This window comes from Vitis vinifera, chromosome 9 (assembly GCF_030704535.1).
Source record: "Vitis vinifera cultivar Pinot Noir 40024 chromosome 9, ASM3070453v1".
Taxonomy (NCBI): Eukaryota; Viridiplantae; Streptophyta; class Magnoliopsida; order Vitales; family Vitaceae; genus Vitis; species Vitis vinifera.
Genome location: NC_081813.1, coordinates 193,476 through 214,371, shown reverse-complemented (window position 1 = coordinate 214,371; position 20,896 = coordinate 193,476). Strand labels below are relative to the sequence as shown.

The window sequence follows — 20,896 nt, the reverse complement described above, 5'->3', positions numbered from 1 at the left end:
TTAAACCATATCATTGAATATATGTAAGGTAAATAAGGATACGAATGATGATATTTGTACCACTTGATTGGTGGTGGTGACGGAAGTACACTACGTGATGTCATTGTTTCGTATTTCATAAGATTGATTTGGACGTTGGAGATTCGATTAATTAGTGGAATAGAATTTTCCTAATGAATGAAAAATAAAGAAGGGCACGTGGGAACTGACTCACAGTCCATCGCTTCGTGACCTCACTGCTATTACCATTTTTATACATCTCGAAAAAAAAAATTAAAAAAGTAGAAAGAAAAAACCGTCTTGCCTTTAAATGCGCGGCGATTCACCTCGTTTTCGCATTTCGTTTTCAACCCCCTCCACAAATACTTTCTCTGTGCGATTCAAAGTTCATTTTTCTAACTTGAATTCTCTGGGCTTCCATTTGCTTCCAATGTAAAAAAACATAAAGAGGAATGAAATTGAATTAAGATAGGGTAGGTTTTCAAGAATGAAAGCTCGATTGGTGGTCTTCCCGATCAAAGGAAGAAAGTGGTGTTTCGCCAGATCCGTAGACCCCGCTGCTGCCGACTCTCAGGCTGCTCATACTCCTTCCACTCTCAGAGACCTCTGGAACCGCATCTCCTCCAATCCAAAGCCCCTCAACGCTAATGCTGAGCTCCTTCTCGATTTCGCCTCCAACAAGGTCTCCCCTCTTTCTTTTTTCCGTTTACTCTTCTTCAACTCTCCTTACTCGTTTCTTATTTCCAATATTTTTAGATGAATAAAGCTTGGGTGGGTCTGGAGAAGGCGCCCGAGGGAACTTTGAAAAACAAGCTTTATGGGTAATCCTGACTTTTCTCTTTAAATTTACACCCCCTGTTTTATCATTCTTTTTTCCTTTTTAAAGTAAAAGAGGGACTGAATCATATTGTGGTGATGCAGATTGGGTTTGCGTCTTTTGGCTCGTGTTAAGCCTTCTGAGATTTTCCTCAAATCTATCTCCAAGGAGGTCTCAAAGGTCCATGTTGCATATCCGTCAAGGTCAAGGTTTCTCCTTTTTTTCTCTTATTTCACCTCAACCCTTTCGCTTTTCTTTTTTTTTGGCTCTTTTTCTTGGGTTCGCTTGTTGATTACCAAGTGTGTGGGATATTCTTGTTATAGTCCTATTTTCTTCCCTTGACGCCTTTAATTATAACTAAAGCTGAAACAAAAAACCAATATGAATAAACATCTTGTGGGTAGGTTCTTCAATGGCCTTTCATCTTTTTACGTTTGGATCTCTTCTCTCTGGTAGATTTTGTTTAAATGTTAAAGAAATATATTCACAAAATATTAAAATGCATTTGTCTTGAGAATGAAGGGAAAAAGTTGTAAATGATTGCATTTCCAAGAAGAAAAAGTAATACCGATGGAGCCAGTTTGAGAGAACTGTGGTTGAACTGTATGTTTAAGACTAGTGGCTGCAACAGTGAGGATTGCTACTAACCTGGTAGAATGCGGGTTGCGGGCTGACAAAATCTATGATATCCTCTGAATAAATTGAGGTATGACCCTATGTAAAACACTGATGATGAGGGAGGGCTCATGCAGGTGGTCCTAGATAGTTAGGGCAGGATTTCTTGCTTTGAGTTATTTTTTCTTCTTTCTGTATCTCCGATCTGTGGTTTAGATACTTATTAATTAATTTTTGGATATGTAACTTTTAACTTATTTATATAGGTAACAAGAGCCACTCAAATTTTGAAATATTAGAAATTTTGCTGAGTAAGCACATATTGTCGTTTTTTACCCCATTGAAACTACTTATATTTTTTAAGTTGTCCAGTTTGTGTAGATTATTATTATTATTATTTAAAAAAAAGTATGAATTAACATATTGAAATTTGAACTACACTGGTCTAACCTTTAACCTTTTTTTTCACCCTTTGTTCAAGTTGATGGGAGTCTTGAATTTTTTTTTTTGATAGATATTAGAAGAAGTATTCAACTAGGATGTTGAATTCTATGAGCCGTATTATATTGATAATTTACATGTGCTATGCTCTGCAGGGGACTGTAACCATGGGATATGATTGCAGGGCCTGTATTCTATTTCTTTTCGGTTTTTATTTTGGTGCCTTCTATCCATCTATCAATATTTAATAGTATTTCATGGCTTGCAGCTTAAATGCACGACTTGTACGTCGAAGATTACGGCATGTTGCCCTAAGGTAACTAATATTCTTTCTTCTTTTAGTGTGACTCAATATTTCAAAGGTTATAAACTATTGTTGCTTTTTTGTCACCATTCCTTCCTTCAAGTTGCCAATTTGGATCATATAGTTCCAAGAATTTTGTATAACAAGTAAAATGTTATAAGCCAAACGAGGAGATGACAAGTAGGTTAGCATCGTTCTTCAACTAATTAAAGCCAATGAATAATCGTTTTTTTGGTAACTCTCCTCTGTTGTGGCAAATCACCCAGTAGGATTGATTAAATTTTAGAATTTCCCATCAGTCGCTATATCTTTTGAAAGACATGACCCTGGATCAAGCAGATCCTTAGAATGGCAAAAGATAGCATGGAATTGACCCTAAATGGTTCATGTTAGGCGTTGTTGAGTCGGGCATTGCTATGCCTTTATAAGAGCTTCATTCTACCTTATTGTCAATTTTAAGCATGTAGAAAGTTGAAGATGTATTTAATTCAATTGAATCATACTATGTTGTTTGTATTAGTTTCTTAGCAATGATAATGTTTACTGAAAGGAACTGCTATCTGATTATCAGGGGAAATTTTATTCACAAGAAATACTTCTACGGTTCAGTTTCATTGCTTCCATTCACATTTGCATTCAGTGTACGTTGGTGATCATTTCTTGTACTCCATTTTCACTTTTGGATGTATATTTGTTATTTCTATTGATTGTCAAATTTTATTCACAAGAAATGCTTCTACGGTTCAGTTTCATTGCTTCTGTTCACGTTTGCATTCAGTGTACATTGGTAATTGTTTCTTGTACTCCATTTTCACTTTTGGATGTATATTTGTTAGTTCTATCAACTGTCAAACTTATTTCTTAGCATGCTTGAAACTATATGTTCTCAAATGCTCATTATTCACATTCTTTTGTCAAATATGTTGGCTAGCAGGTTCTTACTTGTTTTGTTTCTTATCTTATATAGGTTTTACCTCTGCCTAACATCCCATTCTTTTGGATTTCGTTTCGCACTTATTCTCACTGGCAAGCTCTCCAGGTGTGTATGATGTTCTTAGACATTGTGACTAACTTTATGCTCATGTGGTTATGGTAAATACTATGATCTTAAATAAGTTACTTTCGGGCACTTAGAAACCAAGGGAGTAGGAATTACATCTATTCAATCTTCCCTCCTTTGGGATGATCTATAGGGAATAAGGGAATTGTTCACTCTTCATTATTTACTCACTGTTCAATCTTCCTTGGTTATTTTTCATAAACTCTTCCACTAAATGGATTTTGTTTTAATGTTTTTCTTATGTAAATATGGTGTGAGTTGCCTTGGTGGTATAGAATGCTGGCAGGCAAGAGACAGATTCAGAAAATGGCATGGTGGCTAAAGGATGTTGGGATGGATGAGTGGCCAAAAAAAGTATAATAAGACATGAATGCACATGAGAAGCTAGAGGGATTAACACTTGAGGACACGATGAAGGGAAGTCAGTCAAGATGGTTTTACAATGTGCAAGACCAGTGAATGCTTATAAGGAGAAGTGGATATTTTGGGGTGGGGTGGGTGGCAAAAGGAATTGACTGGAGGAAGCAAGAAAAGACGTGTGATTAAAATTTAAGGATTTGTTAAGTTTTAGTTGTATGGGTGTATTTCCTTTAGTATGGTTTATGTTGTGTATTGATGGTCATATTATCTGTTTGTGCTGTTCTCCCCCTAGATGAGTCTCCTAGGTCTACAGATATTGTTGTATATCTTTTTTACCCCTTTTCCTTTATATGCATGAAACTACAGTTTCCTTTATTATTTTTGTTTATATGTTTATATTGATCTTTTAGGGAAGCGAGAGACTTCTTCGGCTAGTTTCAGATTGCATAGAGACTCAGAAATCGGATGCTTCTAATAAATCCAAGGATGAAATCCATAAATCACTTGGTTGTCCATGGGTAAGATATTGTTTGCTATTTTGAACTTAATGACAATAATTGGAGTATGGCTTTGGTTGGTGATATTATTACTTCATACAATTGGTAGGATGTTTTATTTTCTGGAGCCTTGTGGTCGTTATCTTAAAAGTTCCAACTTGTTGACGCTTCCTTTTCTGTGTCATTAACTGAGTTTGCATTACTCATTGGTGGACTTTATAAGTTCAAAACTTTCCCAAACTCTGTTGATGTCTTTCATTTGATTTTTCAGGCAATTAACCTTTTCTTTGGTTTTAACCTAGGCTGAAAATCATAAAGATTTTTTGTTAGGTTTCATGATAAACTTGTACTCTTAATTTGGAACTCAGCTGGGTTATCGTTAACAAGAAGAATGCTTCTTTTGTGAACAATAATATCATAGGTACTTCATCTCTTATTTGGTTGGTAAAAAGATTGGTCTTTGATCAGAACTCTTTACTGGTAACATAGGATTAACAAGCCTATAACTCTATAAGAGGCATATCCATGCCAGTGAACTTTGTACTGTGCATGACAGAGTGATCCCTATTCTCTCTTTCCACATATTCTCAATTCAGGTCAGAAAATAAATTCTGTCAGTAAGATGTGAGTTGCCTAGCTGCAAGCCAGATGGATTATGCATTTACTGACAAGTGGTTCAACTCATCAAATGCATTCTCTGTTTGTCAATCTATGAAATTATCAGACAGTTGTTGATAAGGCATTCTTTTTCTTAAGACGGCTTGTTTTGGCTATTGTGCATAATGATATTAATGTTCTTAAGACATCTATGGTGAAGGGGTCTTCTGTCTTGTTTAATTATTTTTTCTTTATTGTAATTAGGTATTGGAGCCATCTGAGGAACTCGAGAAGCTTCTTTGTATTGGTGATGCCAATGATGGTGTTAACAAAAATGCTGTTTCAGATATCTGCAAGACCTTTCACTTGAACAAGAATGACATTCTGAAGTTCTGGGATTCAATGTAGTTACAGATTCTTGTATATGTCATTGGCATCTGGAGAAAGACATGTAACCAAGTTTTGTTCATTTCATTTTTGTTCTCTCTTTTGGGAGGTTTTGGGCAGCTGCTCCATGTTAACCTCATACCAAAAGACCATGGAAAATTTAAATTTCTTAAGTCAGTTGTATCCAATTATTCTGGGTTTGGTCTTGATATATTGGTTTCATATATCACGCCATAAATCTTTGTTAAAGCCATCGCCCTAGGCACGTAAACTGGCTAATGGCCCAAATGATAATTTTCTTCTAAGGTTGTAGCAGAATCCTCATGTGGACAAAACATTTCTTTTCTAAACTGTTGATCTTAATAAAAGTTTCTTATATTTCGAACCAATTTGGAAGTGATTTCTTATGCTTGATAGCACTTTATTTTAAATCAGGTAGTTGGCAAAATCTACAGAATCACTTGCTGTAATTCATAGGTTGTTCTTTCAAAAATCATATTTTTGTGTTCATAAATTGCATTTTCGTCTATATATATATATATATATATGTCTATTTAGGAGTAATTTTGGGTACGCTTTTATTGGACATACTTTTATACCAAAACAAATTTTTTGATAGTATGTTTTTGGTATGCCATTATGTAACAAAAAAATTCTTTAAACTTAGGAGAAACGTATTTGTCAAAAAAATTTAGATGTGTTTAGGAAAAAAAAAAAACCTCAAATCCTCAAATAACTCAAAAAAAATCCGTTCCATTATTATTATTATTAGAAGCACTTTTAAGCTCTCTCAAAATCATTCTTAAACAAACTCTAAATATACTTAAACCAAAATGACTTTAGCTTTTAACCTTTCTCAAAATCATTCTTAAATGAATTCTAAAAATGACTCCGGGTTATCCATCACCTTAAATTCTTAAACAAGGGTAAGTTTTCTTCTTTCAAATAATTCATACGTCTCTTTGAGTGTTGTGGCAAAACCCTAACCAAGTTTTCTCTTGAAGTGGGGTTGGCAAATGGATATTCTACCTCAACTGGTTAGCCCAATCTCAATGTATGTAGGGTTGGAAATGGAGTGGGTTTTTTCGAATACTTGTTCCGCTTTCCCTTTTTTTTTTTTTTTATGGGATGGGTTCGAGGTAAGTTCAGGTAAAGCCTTGTTCCACCCCACCTTGTCCCGATTATATATAAAATTAATTTTAAAAATTAATTTAATTTAATTTTTATTTTTCCATTTTTAATACATTGAGACTAATAATAGTAACAATAATAAAAATACTTTTCAATAAAATAAGTTACAAAAATATAATAATTTAATTATTTATAAAATATATTTATTTTAATATAATTAAAAAATTCTAAAAATTTCAAAAAAAATATATAAACAAGTCGAGGCGGGGTGGGTATGAGAAATTTTTATACTCGTCCCGCTTTGTTTAATTTTTTTTTAATGGGAGGAAGATGAAAATTATTTTGAATAAATGATGAGGCGACCTGTCTTGAACCCGCCCCGTTACCATCCATACATTTATGTCAATCAAAACGTATGAAAAAAAAAAAAAAGAATATTTTATTGTAGAAAATGGTAAACAAATTGTGTTTGGGTTGTTGAACTTCAAGAGCCCAATAAAACTAAGCCCAAAACTAAGCCCACTTTCTCAAAAGGAAGGTCGGTGAGACTGGGCCCCTTCGGCCCAAATTAACCCATTGGGGGAGCTATAAATCGATGTTGAGGAAGCGGAACTGAGCGTGAGGTCTGTTGTGCGAGGTAACTTGTTTGGAAAGAAAGATAAAAAAAAAGAAGAGGTGAGACAAAGCATCGATGGCGCCGGAGCCCGAAGATGAGATTAAGGATGAGAAGAACCCTCGGCCTCTTGATGAAGATGATATTGCTCTCCTTAAAACCTATGTAAGTATTCGTCCCCTTTAAACCCTAATAGTTACGCTCCAAATACGATTTGTTTCGACTAGATTTGTTGCAATTTGTTGGGTTTCCGGTGAGATTCTCTCGCGCTGTTGATTCTCTTTGTCCACTGTTCTTTCATTACTGCGATTGTGATGTTCTTGCCATTAGTATCAGCTATGTGCTGATTTTGGCCACTTCATATTTTACACTGTTGAAAAGAGACAGGAGAAAAATGGGTTTAATGGAAACTTCCTTTATCCCCTGATTGTTGTTCATCAATAACAGCTTGAAAATTATCATCTCTATGATGATGTTATTGACGAGCACATCAAAATTAAAGTGGTCAAATCGATAGTTGGATCGAGGGGTGGATGGAGATCTGATGGTGCTAGAAGTGTATAACGGCAAGCCCAAATTTTCTCAGAGTTAGGGGCATTGAATTGAAGTTGCATGGGTGGGCCTGGTGGGTCAATTCTTATGATTTTGGTCCCATTAATTGAGTCAATCATTTGGGTTGGCCTGGTTTTTCAACCTGACAATGCTTTTTAGTTTATATTTAGAATGTGGAATTTTGTTTAGGGGTTGCGTGCTTCTTGATGCACACTTACATTAAAATTATTTCTTGTGAATTTCATTTTTCAGCTGTTATTAGCTTCTTAGATTTTGGTGGGTCAGTTATTAGTTCTTCTAAACAGTTGAATGGTTTATGCAGGGCTTGGGACCTTATTCTGCACCAATAAAGAAAACAGAGAAGGAAATTAAAGAAATGGCTAAGAAGGTCAACGATTTATGTGGTATGTTTCTTATTCGTGATATTTCCAATGTATAGTGCTATTTGATAAACTGGGCATGTATTATGTTGATCCATGTTGAAAATAGTAGTAGCCAAGGTTATATGAGAAGTTTTGATAAACTAGGCATGTATTATGGGCTGATTATGGCTTGAATAACACTTCATGAAATTATAGCAATGATTTTCATCTTATAACAGGTATCAAGGAATCTGATACTGGCTTAGCTGCACCAAGTCAGTGGGATCTTGTTTCTGATAAGCAAATGATGCAGGAGGAGCAGCCTCTTCAGGTGGTTTTTCTTGATTTTGTTGAACAACATTTACTGTCTTAATATAATGTATATCTGAAGAGTGGCTGGTTTTGGAAACTAGGTGGCAAGATGCACAAAGATAATTAGCCCCAATTCTGAGGATGCCAAATATGTGATAAATGTTAAACAAATTGCAAAGGTAAGCTTCAATTTTAAGACTCTGTTTCTTCCTATAGAAACTTGTAAAGCATGGACTTTCTTTTTCTGTTCCTTTTGTTTTGTTCAAACGCAAAATTTTTCTGAAACATAAAATTCTTTCCTTTTTTTTTCCCATTTAATACATAAGCAAGGTCATAATAAAAGGGCAAGCGAGATACTAGTATAAGACACGTGAGGTGTACAATGTGTGGATGGAAGTATAGAGTAACTTTTCTTGCATCTTTACCAGGAAAATGATTTTTTTTTTTTTTTTTTTTTTTTTTTGATAGGCAAAAACAGAATTATATTAAAAGAGGGCACCAAGAGGAAAACCCAAAAGCATACAGGGAGTATACAAAAGGACCCTAAAGGCACACCCAAGGGAAGAGAAAAACAAACCCGACCCTTAACTAGCGCCTAGCCAATCAAGAAAACTAGGTAAAGAGAGAGGACCTTCATTTACAATTGATTTTGTCCACACCCAAAGATTACAAACAAAAGAATTTTTCAGCCTATGAACCGAAAAGTCCTCATTATCGAAAGCAATCTTGTTTCTTTCCATCCAAACCGCCCAAAAGAGGCACAACGGGGCTGCCTTCCACACCTTACTATGCTTCTTGCCCAACATAAAGCCCCTCCATTCAACAAGGGTCTCTCTAGCCGAAAACGGAAGGACCCAACACACTCCAAAAAGGGCGAACAATAAATCCCATAAATCTCTTGCCTTGGAGCAATGTATAAGAATATGATCAATTGACTCCCCTTCCTCACAGCACAGAAAACATCTGTTAGCAACAGCCCACCCCCTCTTTTTAAGCTGATCCATAGTAAGCACCTTACCCCAAGAAGCCTCCCAAGCAAAGAAACACACTTTGGAAGGCACACTAGGGTTCCATATCAAGCCATGAGGGAAAAAACCAACTCTTCTTGAAGATAGATCATTATAGAGTGCTCTAACTGAAAAACTCCCATTTGAAGTCACTTTCCACATCATTCTATCTTCCATAAGAGGATTAAGCCTTGCACCTCGGATTGCCAAAAGAAGCCTCTCCACCTCCTCCACCTCCCAATCATTGAAGGGCCTAGAAAATCTAGGACTCCAAACCCCTTCCACTCCCGAAGTGTCCCAAAACTCCTCTACCCAAGCCTCCTTAGAGGAAGCAAAAGCGTACAAGGAGGGAAAGGAATTGCATAAGGGGACGTTCCCCCACCATAAATCTTTCCAAAATTTTACCCTTCTACCATTCCCCACTAGAAAAGCGACTTTTCTTTGCATAAGGGCACCTTCCTTCCTTATTTCCTTCCAAAATCCTACTCCATAACTCTCCCTTACATCTCTAGAACTCCACCCCCCTTCTTCCTCCCCGAACTTCCTACTAATTACATGCCTCCACAAATTCTCCCTTTCAATCGCAAAACGCCAATTCCACTTACAAAGAAGAGCCTTATTAAGGATGGAAAGGCGTCTAACTCCCAAACCCCCCTTCCTTTTATCCATGCAAACGGTCTCCCACTTAACTAAGTGAGGCTTCCTCTCCAAAGCACCCCCTCCCCACAAGAAATCCCTTTGAATTTTCTCCAACCTTAGACAAACCACTCTTGGCATTCGAAGTAAAGACATCAAGTATATAGGCATACTTGACAATGTACTCCGAATTAGAGTAATTCTCCCTCCTTTGGAAATAAATTGCCTCTTCCATAAGGCCAACCGTTTCCGAAATCTTTCTTCCACCCCATCCCAAACCGCCACAGACTTATGGTTCGCCCCCAAAGGGATCCCCAAATAAGAAGAAGGCAGCCTACCCACTTTACAGCCAGCCTCAAGAGCCAAATTCTCCAAATTCTCCACTCTACCAACCGGTAAAATTTCGCTTTTGTCCAAATTGATTCTCAACCCTGATATGGCTTCAAACCACATCAACAACCAGCTTAAGTGGACCATCTGATCTTCAGAAGCTTCACAAAACACTAACGTGTCGTCGGCAAACAGCAAATGAGAGACTAAAACCCCATTCCCACCCCTTCCATCAACCCTACAGCCTGATAGGAACCCTCCCCCCACTGCTCTATTGATCAGCCTGCTCAGGGCCTCCATTCCTATCACAAAAAGATAAGGGGATAGGGGGTCCCCCTGACGCAGCCCCCTTGAACTCTTGAAGTAGCCTTCCGGGGTGCCATTGATCAATACTGAGAACGTTGCTGTAGATATGCACTAGGATATCCACCCAATCCACTTCTCCCCAAATCCCATGCTTTGCAGTACAAAACTCAGAAAATCCCACTTTATGTGATCATATGCCTTCTCTAAATCCAATTTACATAACACCCCACTCTCGTTTCGTTTCAACAGAGAATCTATTGCCTCATTGGCAATAAGGGCAGCATCAAGAATCTGTCTTCCTTCAACAAAGGCGTTTTGAGCTGAAGACACCACTTTGCCCACTACCTTCTTAAGTCTGTTGGCTAATACTTTTGCCAACAGTTTATACAAACCGCCCACCAAACTGATCGGTCTGAAGTCTCTAAGGTCCTCGGCACCAGATTTTTTTGGGATTAGAACCAGGAAGGTCGAATTTAGGCTCCTAACGAATCTGCCGCGTTCATGAAAGTCTAACAAAAAACCCATAATCTCTTCTTTGGCAACATCCCAGCAAAATTGCCAAAACCTAATGGGGAAACCATCTGGACCCGGGGCCTTGTCCCCGTTCAGGTCTGAAAGAGCCTTGAGGACCTCTTCCTCTGAAAAAACCTCCTCCAACCTAGCTGCATCCTCATTACCAATTCTATTAAAGTCCAGACCTTCCATTGAAGGGTGCCAGCACCCCGGGTCAGTCAACTGGTCCTTGAAAGCTCTAACCACACCCCTCTTTATCTCCTGCTCCTCTATTAACCAAACTCCGTCAACTTTAATCTTGGACAGGCAGTTTCTCCTACTATGGGAGTTAGCCATTTTATGAAAAAAGCCCGTGTTTCTATCCCCCTCCCTTAGCCATACTTCTCTTGATTTTTGTCTCCAAGAAACCTCCTCCATTAGAGCCCATTTTTCGAAATCCCCCTTTGCGACCTTTCTAGCTTCCAACTCTTCCAAAGATAAGGGGCGAATCTTCTCCTGACCATCCCAGAAAATCACCTTGTCCAGGGCCACTTTCTTATTGACATCCACCTTCCCAAAAACATCCTTATTCCACAACTTAAGAATCGCCTTCAAAGCCTTCTGCTTCTCAGCAAGGATGAAGCTAAACGAGCCATTAAAGCTTAGACCCTGCCACCACCCCTTCAACAGATCCTTAAATCCCTCCTCCTTAAGCCACATATTTTCAAAACGGAAAGGAGCAGGACCTCTTCTCACCCCTCCTCCATCCAATAGAATAGGGAAATGGTCGGACACAGGCCTAGGAAGAGTGCACTGCACCGCCCCCTTAAAGTGACTCTCCCAATCCTCCGACACCAAAAAACGGTCTAACCTGGTCATAGCTTGATTGTTCAGCCCTCCACTCCACGTGAATGGACCCCCCTGGAGGGGAAGATCCCTCAAATCCAAGTCATCAATCACTTCCGAAAATCTTCTCATTGAAGAAGACAACCTTCCCCCTCTTCTGCTCTCATTTGGAAATCTGATTAAATTGAAATCACCTCCGATGCACCAAGGATCGCTCCAGAGGCCGCGGATAGCCCCCAGCTCTTCCCAAAACAACTCTCTATATCTCTTTACAGTAGGGCCATACACTCCTAAAAAAACCCAATTAAAACCATCTTCACAGTTCTTGAACCGGCAGGAGACTGAGAAAAGACCCACCTCCATCCCTTCCAACTCCAGCACTCTTTTGTCCCAAAAAACCAACACCCCTCCAGCTGCCCCTCTCGCATTAAGAACTCCCCAATCTAAAAATCTCCCCACTCCAAGACTTCTCACCACCCCTAGAGTCATCTGAGACATTTTAGTCTCCTGCAAGCATACCAAATCCACTTTTTGGGATCTGATTAAGGCCTTAATTGAACACCTCTTATTTCTATCATTCACCCCCCGGACATTCCAAGATAGGATTTTAATCTTCATTTAAGACACAGAGCTCTGTCCCCGTTTCTTCTATCCGAGCCTTTCTTCCTGCTCTCTCCTTCATAATTAATCGACCATTCCAATTTTTTCACTTCCCTATCAAACCTAGTCATCCCTGAAATACCTTTCTTCTTACCTTGATCCCTCCTTGATTTCAGCCTTAACAGTAATTTAAGAATTTCCCCTTCAACACCAACTGTCGAGAATCCCAGAGTCTTTCTAAACTTAGCCAAGCTGCTGTCATCCCAGCCGCTGCCCTGGTCCTCTTCTTCCTCCAGATCCACTCTCTCCTTTGACGTGAAGCCCCTGTTCTTTCCCCCCTCTGTACCCGTCTCCCATGGACTACCATCAGTCAACAACGCACGCAACGGGGCTTGATACCCAACACCTTCGTCAATAACTAACGGACCCCTAACACCCCCCACCACCATAGCCCGATCGCACCCAGAAAGAGTAGAAGAAGAGAAATGGACCCTTTCCCCCCCAAGAACATCGATAACGGTCTCGTACCTGGATGCTTCAGCCGACAGCGCTTCTTCAGTCATTCGCGCTCTCGCCTTCTCCATTTGATACTCGGAATCCCTCCAATCTCCTCCTAGAATGCAAGCGATCCCCCTGTCCTCCTTACCTTGGCCACCCGAAGCTTCCATCGAAGCCCTAATCTCCACCCCCCCGACCTCGGCACAAGGAAAAGCCCTATTTTCTTTTAACCCCCCCAAGACTGGTTCAAATCCCATGTCGGGCCTCCCTTCACAGCCCGTGATCGACCCCTTTATGAGGAAAGGCCTTTCCTCGCGGCCCATTATCCACCCTTTTAACAAGATGGGCCTGGGCTCACAATCTGACCCAAGCATCTGGGCTCCCAAATGTTCTGACTTAAGACCACCCTCTCCAAGCCCGCTCCTGGCTTGGGCCTCCCAATCGGGCCCAAAAACACAAGCAGCTGGCCCAGATTTAAAACCTCCCAGATTTGCCAACTTCCCTCCACCTCGGCTGCTGATCCCGCAGCTGTCTTCTCCATCAGTCACCTCCTTTCCAGGCCCCCTTTCAGCCAACTCATATGGACAGCCTGAAACCCCTTTTGAAGAACTACCACAGGGCGGCTCAACTACTCCCCTCTGCTCCTTCGGCTGTCCAACCTTCACGAGCACGCCTCCTCTACACTCATTACGAGGCCCACTCCCTGCAACTTCTTCAGCCATGGCATCCCCTTTCCCGAGACCACTTCCCACCGGCACCACCTGAGAGAACCAAGGTGGGTATTCCCACCACAACTGGACTGAGAAGCACCCCATCTCATCCACAATCTGGACGGAGGAAGGTGTATCCCTGCCCGCCAATTTCACCAGCATTCTAGCCCATTGCAGCTCTGCCATTGATTCCGTCTTGTTGTCCACAGAAATGAACCCGCCACAACCATCTCCTATCAGCTTAAACACCTCTCGATTCCATAGGTGAAGGGGAAGACCTACCACTCTCACCCATACCTCGCTAGCAAAAGCACCATTGCTGAAACACCCCACCTCCGGGTGCCATCTTTCCATCATTAAAACACTGCCTAGAACCTTTCTCTTCCCTCTAGCAAGAACACGCTCGGCCTCACTCATCAATTCAAACTCAAATAGTATTAGCCCACCTCCCATTACAGCTATGTCCAGCTTGCCTTTGAGGAGCCAAGCATGGACAGCCCAGTTCTTCAGATAATCCAACGCAGGAGGATGGTTCTCCACCTTATCCCATCTGCCCACTAAGCAATGACCCAGTTGCTCTAATCTACCAGGCTTCACCCTCCTTCCCGCTTCCAGCCAAACCTTGTCCCCAAGTCTCCCCAATCTCAGATTTACAGCATCTGCATATGTCCTTTGATCAGGCTCCTTCTCCTTCTTCAGCACCTCAAGAGAAAGAGGGTCCTTTACTCCTCTAAATGGAGCTACCCCAACCTCCCTTAGCTTCTCAGCCAAGGTGTTCCATCCTCCAGATAGCCTCTTTCCTTCTGGAAAAATTAAGCAAAACCTTTTGGCCTCCAAATCACGAACAGAACAGAGAATGAATCTACCCGCCTCATTTGAACGACGCTCCAATCTATACTTCCTTCCCTCCTCCTCCCAAGCGAGGGACCAATTACTATCATCTCTATCTCTACAGCAGGACTCCACTCCTACCAACAAACTACTGAGGCTTGCATCTCCAAATCTGATCCAAGATGATAGCCCTTTACATCTCTCCCAAATACATCCTCTCAGCTTACCTCCTACTACATCAATCACAAGCTCAAAAGCTTTAGATTCCACAGTAAACTGTCTTCTACCTCCTCTAGACATTCTCTAAATGCTAAGCTCCATTATCCTTGCCACATCACATATCAAACAAGAACTTGGTTTTTTTACCAGGAAAATGATAATCTCATTTGCGAAGAGATCCTCTCAAAAAGTCTTGATTAGTGATAACAGACTCTTTCTGTCCCTGAGATGATAAACAATGAGTTTTGAATAGGAAAAAAAAAGCATATAATAGGCAGATAAGAAGTTGCTGTGATCCCTAACATTGCCACCGATATGTGTTTCACTAGGTTTTACCAAAGAAGACTCATGAAAGTTGCACTTCAATTTTATGAGAAAGAGGAGGTTACTAATTGGTCATAAAACCAATCAGAGGATTCCTACTAGAGAAAATGAACATTCAAGTTGAAATAGAAGAGATAGCAATTCTTTTATTTCCTTGGTAATTGTGGTCCATTGGATATGTGTGTGTGTATTTGGCATGCATGTGAGCGGTTCACCTACACAGTGTGCATAAAAAGGAGCTTTGGAAGGCAAAAGGCAAAGGTACTTATTCAAAGCCAACTTGGGACACTCCAAATCAGGCATGGTTTGATCTCACTTCTTCCTACCAAACAAGCACAACGGGCCAATCCCCACACATCTTTCGGTTTTTGCCTACTAATTGTCATGCCAACTAGAAAAGTATTCTTAACCATGCAAGAGCAAAATCCAAGAAAGCCTAAAAATGGATATTAACAAAGAATGCAAACTAAACTCACATGTAGTCTGTGATAAGATGGTTGGTTGACTTGTCCATTTGTTGGCACAAGCTGCACCAATCGACAATAATCCTGCCCTCTCCCATTAGCTGGTCAGTAGTACAAATTTCAGAGATTCTTCAGACTATAACTATCATCTCTACCACCACGAACTGCAGAGAAAAGAAGTTGCAAAAGTAACTCCACTGAATCCCATTCATAATCATGAAATTTTCTAAAATTTAGTGGATTCTGGAGCTGCAACCACTTTCATCAAGCCAATAAGCAACCACCCAAGCATTTTTATCCATTGCCTTGTTCAATGAGTCTAGGAAACATCCTTTCTAAGGAACTCTTCTCCCCATCCTCCATACATCCTGCCAACTCACCATATAAGTTGGTACAAATAATCCTTTTACAATAGTTTTCTAGAGACCATCCTAGAAGCCTTCCCCTCTTAGAACACCACCTACTTTTAACGCTACTAAACCAGATTATTCCACTGTAGTTCATATCAAAACAACCTGCACAAGGACAAGAAATCTCCAATAATGAAAGAGATTTGAGATAGTGCCACCAACAAAACAGAAATTATTAAAGAGAAACAAGTGAAGGACTGATAGGATGAAAAAAGGGTGCTTAAAAAAAAAAAAGAAGGATGAAAAAGGGGCACAAATTGAAGTATCCCTCTTTTTTTTTGTTCTTAGGAGCTTTTATACACTGCATATATTTTTGTGCGCCCTTCTTTAGGCACTTTTAGTACAATTGCTTTTACCTAGCAAAAAAAATAGTTCTGAAAAGATTGAAGAGCCTGTCCATTTGGGAGGCGTGTTGAAAGATCTGTGGGGCATTGAAAGATCTAATAGTTGTGAGGAGATGATAAAGACGGCATATCCCACAGTGAACCTAATGCCAGATCCATTATACACAATGTAAGGATAAAAAGGAGTAAAATATAGTAACCTTGAACAATTTACATCGAAGGATAATGATTTTTCTTCTCCTTGTGCATCTGTGTCATCTGATCCATGATCCCAATGGCACACTTGTGCCTTATTTATAAGCACAGTTGTTGATGATTGCCACAGCAAGGAATGCATGCAAATAAACAATGGTTTTGAAACTGGGCAACAGTGAATATGAGCACAAACCAAGGAATCCTGTATATTGGTGGTGAAACTGTTTGACTACAACTAGTTAGGGAAAGGTGTATAAATGCAAAGGTGACTGAATTTGAATAAGGTCTGTGGATGGATGGCTTGCCTTAATTCCTTGCTAAAAAACCATTTTAAGCATTAGTAGCTTTTAAGAAGGCAACACCTTGTTACAGATTTGTCAACCCTAAAAATATTCATGTGTGGACCATCAAGCCAACAGCAGTGGAACAGTCCTAAATTAATCCACTAATTCATGAGCTCCTCAGTATCTAAACAAAGTTACATGAGAGAATTGCAGTTCTCTCGTGTTATTGCAGTTCTGGCCTGGCTGAGTTGGACAGCAGTGGTGGAGCCACACTATGCCCAAGGGGGGAAATGCCCCCCCTCAAATCTATGAGTTTTGATCCCATGCCCAGGATTGTGCAAAATATACATGGCTACCACTGGGCTATATGAGCACTTTGGTCTCATTTGCCCCCTTAACTAAGTTCATATGTTGCCTCTCAACTCTTTCTCTGGCTCCACCACTGTTGTACAACATTGCTCTAATTGCAGTTCTGACCTATCACCAATAAACACATATCAATAATTGCTTTCTGTAAACAATGCCTTTTATACTCCAAATTTATGGCATATGATCCCTTGTTACATGATAAATTAGTATTTTTGTCAGAAATGTTTTCCATGGCATATGATTTGAAACTAGCAGAAGTCAAATTTTCATTTGTTGGATTTAGTCATAGATACAAAACTGCAAGCATCATTCTAATTATGTTGACGATTGCAGTTTGTTGTTGGGCTGGGTGACAAAGTTTCTCCAACTGATATAGAAGAAGGCATGCGTGTTGGGTAGGTTTCATATTCATCTCTCCGTTTTTACAATAAATTTCCACTACCATGCATTTTAATGCTGCTCCTTTGTGCTGTAATAATTTTTATATTTTGGATTCTTTGTCTCAAGAAATGTGCTTGATTTATTTATATGTGGAATACTCAATGATCTTTCTTTTTAACTTTATTCTTATTATAAGCATGGAAATGTGCTTTATTCTTATTCCATATAGCTGTATTTGGAATGGGAGGGTACAACCCAAAATTAGTTTCTTTGCGTGGGAGGCCGCATGGGGCAAGGCTTTAACCCTAGATCTTGTTTAGAAAAGAGGATGGTCCTTGGCTAATAGATGCTTTATGTGTCTTAAGAATGAGGAGACCATAGATCATTTGCTACTTCACTGTTCAAAAACAAGGACATTATGGGAGTTACTTTTTACCTTGGTTGGGGTGTCTTGGGTGATGCCCTCTTCAGTTAGAGAGACGCTTCTCAATTGGCAAGGTTCTTTTGTGGGCAAAAAGCGCAGGAAGGTGTGGAGAGTTGCTCCTCTGCATATTTTTTGGACGGTTTGGAAGACGAGGAATAGATTGACTTTCAAGGATAATGAGCTGTCAATTCAAAAATTGAAATATTCCTTTATCCTCTCTCTATGGTCTGAGGCTAAGCTGTTTATAGTTGATTGTCCTTAATCTTTGGTTAATTTTATTGATTGGTTGGGATCCTTTTAAGGCTGTATTTTGGGCCCGTTGATCTTTGGGTCTTTTTCTTTTTGTGTGGCTTTTTGGTGGTGGGTGTATAGCTTTGTATACCGAGCATAGGTTTGTATACCTTGAGTCGCTTTTTTGGCGTCTCTTTTTATATGAATTTTCTTTACTTATCAAAAAAAAAATAAGCATGGAGGGTGCATTAATGTTTTTATATCTTCTATTCATACCTGTTATCCATGACATTTATACCTAGATATGAGTTTCAACATGATGAATTGTAAGTGTTGCTGCACTCCCCCTAAATTAACTTTGATAATAAGACCTACACCCAAGAATCGTGCGTGTTGGATGCCAAGACGTCCTTAAATTTTAACTTTGGTAAAAAAACTGACACTCTCTGGTAATGGAGAGATGACAGATCACTTTTTCCTATCCTGTTTGGTAGCTTTAACTTTGTTGCAGTGATTATTGAGATTTGCAGGGATTTTTTTTTCCTCCCAAAGGCATAGTATTTAATGTTTTTGCACTGTTTTGATGATTATTTTTTATTATTCCTCTGTTTAACAATATCAAAGTCTAAGCTATAAATTGTTGACGTAGCTATTGCAATGTGATTGACAAATCTATTGTGATGCCTTTAAAGGCATGTACTTCCTCATAATTTTTGTGGTGAAAAAATTTATTTGTTTAATGTGTTCTTGTTTGTCTCACCAACATGCTGCCATTGCAGGGTTGATCGAAATAAATATCAGATTCAAATTCCCTTGCCCCCAAAGATTGATCCAAGTGTAACCATGATGACAGTAGAAGAGAAACCGGATGTGACATATAATGATGTTGGTGGATGCAAGGAGCAGATTGAAAAGATGCGAGAAGTGTGTATATTCTTTTTACATTTTTTTTTGTCAGATCATATATGCATTTACACCGTGTCTTTCTTGATTAACAGCTAGTTTTTGATCCTGTGAACTTCTGTCCTTCTCTTGTTTGCTGATATTTATAACTTTGGCTCTAGGTGGTTGAGCTCCCTATGCTCCACCCTGAGAAGTTTGTGAAGCTTGGAATTGATCCTCCTAAGGGTGTTCTCTGCTATGGTCCTCCTGGAACCGGTAAAACACTTCTAGCTAGAGCAGTGGCTAACAGAACTGATGCATGTTTTATTCGTGTTATTGGAAGTGAACTTGTTCAGAAATACGTTGGCGAGGGGGCTAGGATGGTTCGTGAACTATTTCAGGTCACAAGCTGCCACATGTTTACAGTTTGTCTTCATTTATTTTATTGTTCTTGATCATTGCTATATTGTCCGACTGCTACCTTTTTTTGCTGCAGATGGCACGCTCCAAAAAAGCGTGTATTGTGTTTTTTGATGAAGTAGATGCCATAGGGGGTGCGCGTTTTGATGATGGTGTTGGTGGGGACAATGAGGTCCAGCGTACCATGCTTGAGATTGTAAATCAGCTTGATGGGTTTGATGCTCGAGGAAATATCAAAGTTCTAATGGCAACAAATAGGTTAGTTGGCTACCTTCATTGGATTATTGTCTGTGTTGCTGTGCTACCACTGTTAGAAATGGTTGTTGGGGTTATTTTTCTAGTAATGCAATATGACAATCCAGTACCATATTTATTACGGATGTTTTGGTTGCTTTTCCAGACTTTTACTTGTGAGTGTTCTCTGTGATGCTTAACTCTGCGGCAGATGCAACAAACACAACTTTGGGATTGTTCCTATTTATTATTTGTTTTGAGTTTTTTGAATTTGACAGTATTATCTCCTCACTCATTCAGAGTGCAAATAGAGTTGAAGTATCTTCTGTTTCACATATTGATTACTGATATTTGCTTCCTAGCTTTAACTGGATGTTTCATTTTTGAAGCATAATTCTAGATATAAGGTTTGATTTTCAAGTTTTTGGGTCTCTTCCACTAGCTTAGATGTCTCTACTTACAATTTAAATTTGGTTTATCATTTTACAGGCCTGACACACTTGATCCAGCACTGTTACGCCCTGGACGGTTAGACCGCAAGGTTGAGTTTGGCCTTCCTGATTTGGAGAGTAGAACACAGATATTTAAGATCCACACGAGAACCATGAACTGTGAGAGGGATATCCGTTTTGAACTTTTGGCTCGTCTTTGCCCAAACTCAACTGGTAAAATACTTATCTGAAGGGCACGTTGTCTTTGTATACTCTCCATTGATGGTTTTGGCTGTTATTTTGGGTTCTTGGTTTTTCTCATATTCTTTTTCCACATTCAGGAGCCGACATAAGAAGTGTGTGCACTGAAGCTGGAATGTATGCTATTCGAGCACGAAGGAAGACAGTGACCGAGAAGGACTTCCTTGATTCAGTGAACAAAGTTATCAAAGGATACCAGAAGTTCAGCGCAACACCCAAGTACATGGTCTATAATTGAGCGAGCCATTTTCTCATTTATCTAAAACAACTTTGCTGAGGTGATGATACATCCATCTGCAGATGATATGGACCTTATTCTCCTTTGACTGACATTTTTTTTTTAACTTAATTTATTATTTGGAACTTTGAAGTTTGAACTGCTTGTTGGGCTATTGTGCCATTTAAAAAGACCCAATGAAGGCTTATCCAACTACTTTGCAGGCATGCTTGGGTCTCATTTATTCACTTAATTTTCGTATCATTATGGATTGCCTTTCTTCTTACTACATCAAATGTTTGAATTGTGATGAGACTTTTTGATTGCTTTGATCACAGTAGTTGTCTTGCTGTCAGATTCAATGCTTTTTGTGCTTTTGTGCTCTTAAATATATAAATGGAACATTGGTATTTTCAGCTTAAGTGATGTTGTATTACGACACATATGTTATGAATGAAATGCATTGGGCAGGTTTGGGACTTGAAATTGGTTTGTCTCATGT

The 20,896-nt window shown here is 39.4% G+C and overlaps 2 protein-coding genes across 3 annotated transcripts; both read left to right on the top strand.

Annotated features, from left to right (window-relative positions):
• The first annotated feature begins 281 nt into the window (after nt 1–281).
• Nucleotides 282–5,467, top strand: LOC100256558 (uncharacterized protein YDL183C). Of its 2 annotated transcripts, none has more exons than XM_002264160.5 (8): nt 282–682; nt 757–821; nt 922–1,020; nt 2,142–2,189; nt 2,749–2,818; nt 3,145–3,216; nt 4,008–4,115; nt 4,956–5,467. In XM_002264160.5, exons 1-8 carry the CDS (start codon nt 488–490, stop codon nt 5,097–5,099), a joined length of 801 nt encoding a protein of 266 aa, XP_002264196.1. In that variant the 5' UTR covers nt 282–487; the 3' UTR covers nt 5,100–5,467. The 2 variants fall into 2 exon arrangements, with proteins under 2 accessions (XP_002264196.1, XP_010654360.1); XM_010656058.3 differs by having other exon boundaries at nt 294–682; nt 922–1,026.
• A 1,307-nt stretch (nt 5,468–6,774) lies between these two features.
• On the top strand, nt 6,775–20,621 carry LOC100233125 (26S proteasome regulatory subunit 7). Its single transcript, XM_002263790.4, has 10 exons — nt 6,775–6,987; nt 7,697–7,778; nt 7,976–8,067; nt 8,150–8,227; nt 17,247–17,308; nt 18,729–18,873; nt 19,014–19,232; nt 19,328–19,509; nt 19,975–20,150; nt 20,258–20,621. Exons 1-10 carry the CDS (start codon nt 6,901–6,903, stop codon nt 20,413–20,415), a joined length of 1,281 nt encoding a protein of 426 aa, XP_002263826.1. The 5' UTR covers nt 6,775–6,900; the 3' UTR covers nt 20,416–20,621.
• Nucleotides 20,622–20,896: the final 275 nt, after the last annotated feature.

Bases quoted from the DNA above. Each gene is read 5' to 3' on its own strand.
- LOC100233125 (XM_002263790.4), top strand. From the start codon at position 6,901: ATGGCGCCGGAGCCCGAAGATGAGATTAAGGATGAGAAGAACCCTCGG. The intron at 18,874-19,013 runs GTGTGTATATTC...CTTTGGCTCTAG, and splicing joins AGATTGAAAAGATGCGAGAA to GTGGTTGAGCTCCCTATGCT. The intron at 19,510-19,974 runs GTTAGTTGGCTA...ATCATTTTACAG, and splicing joins GTTCTAATGGCAACAAATAG to GCCTGACACACTTGATCCAG.
- LOC100256558 (XM_010656058.3), top strand. From the start codon at position 488: ATGAAAGCTCGATTGGTGGTCTTCCCGATCAAAGGAAGAAAGTGGTGT. The intron at 1,027-2,141 runs GTTTCTCCTTTT...CATGGCTTGCAG, and splicing joins GCATATCCGTCAAGGTCAAG to CTTAAATGCACGACTTGTAC. The intron at 2,819-3,144 runs GTACGTTGGTGA...TATCTTATATAG, and splicing joins CATTCACATTTGCATTCAGT to GTTTTACCTCTGCCTAACAT.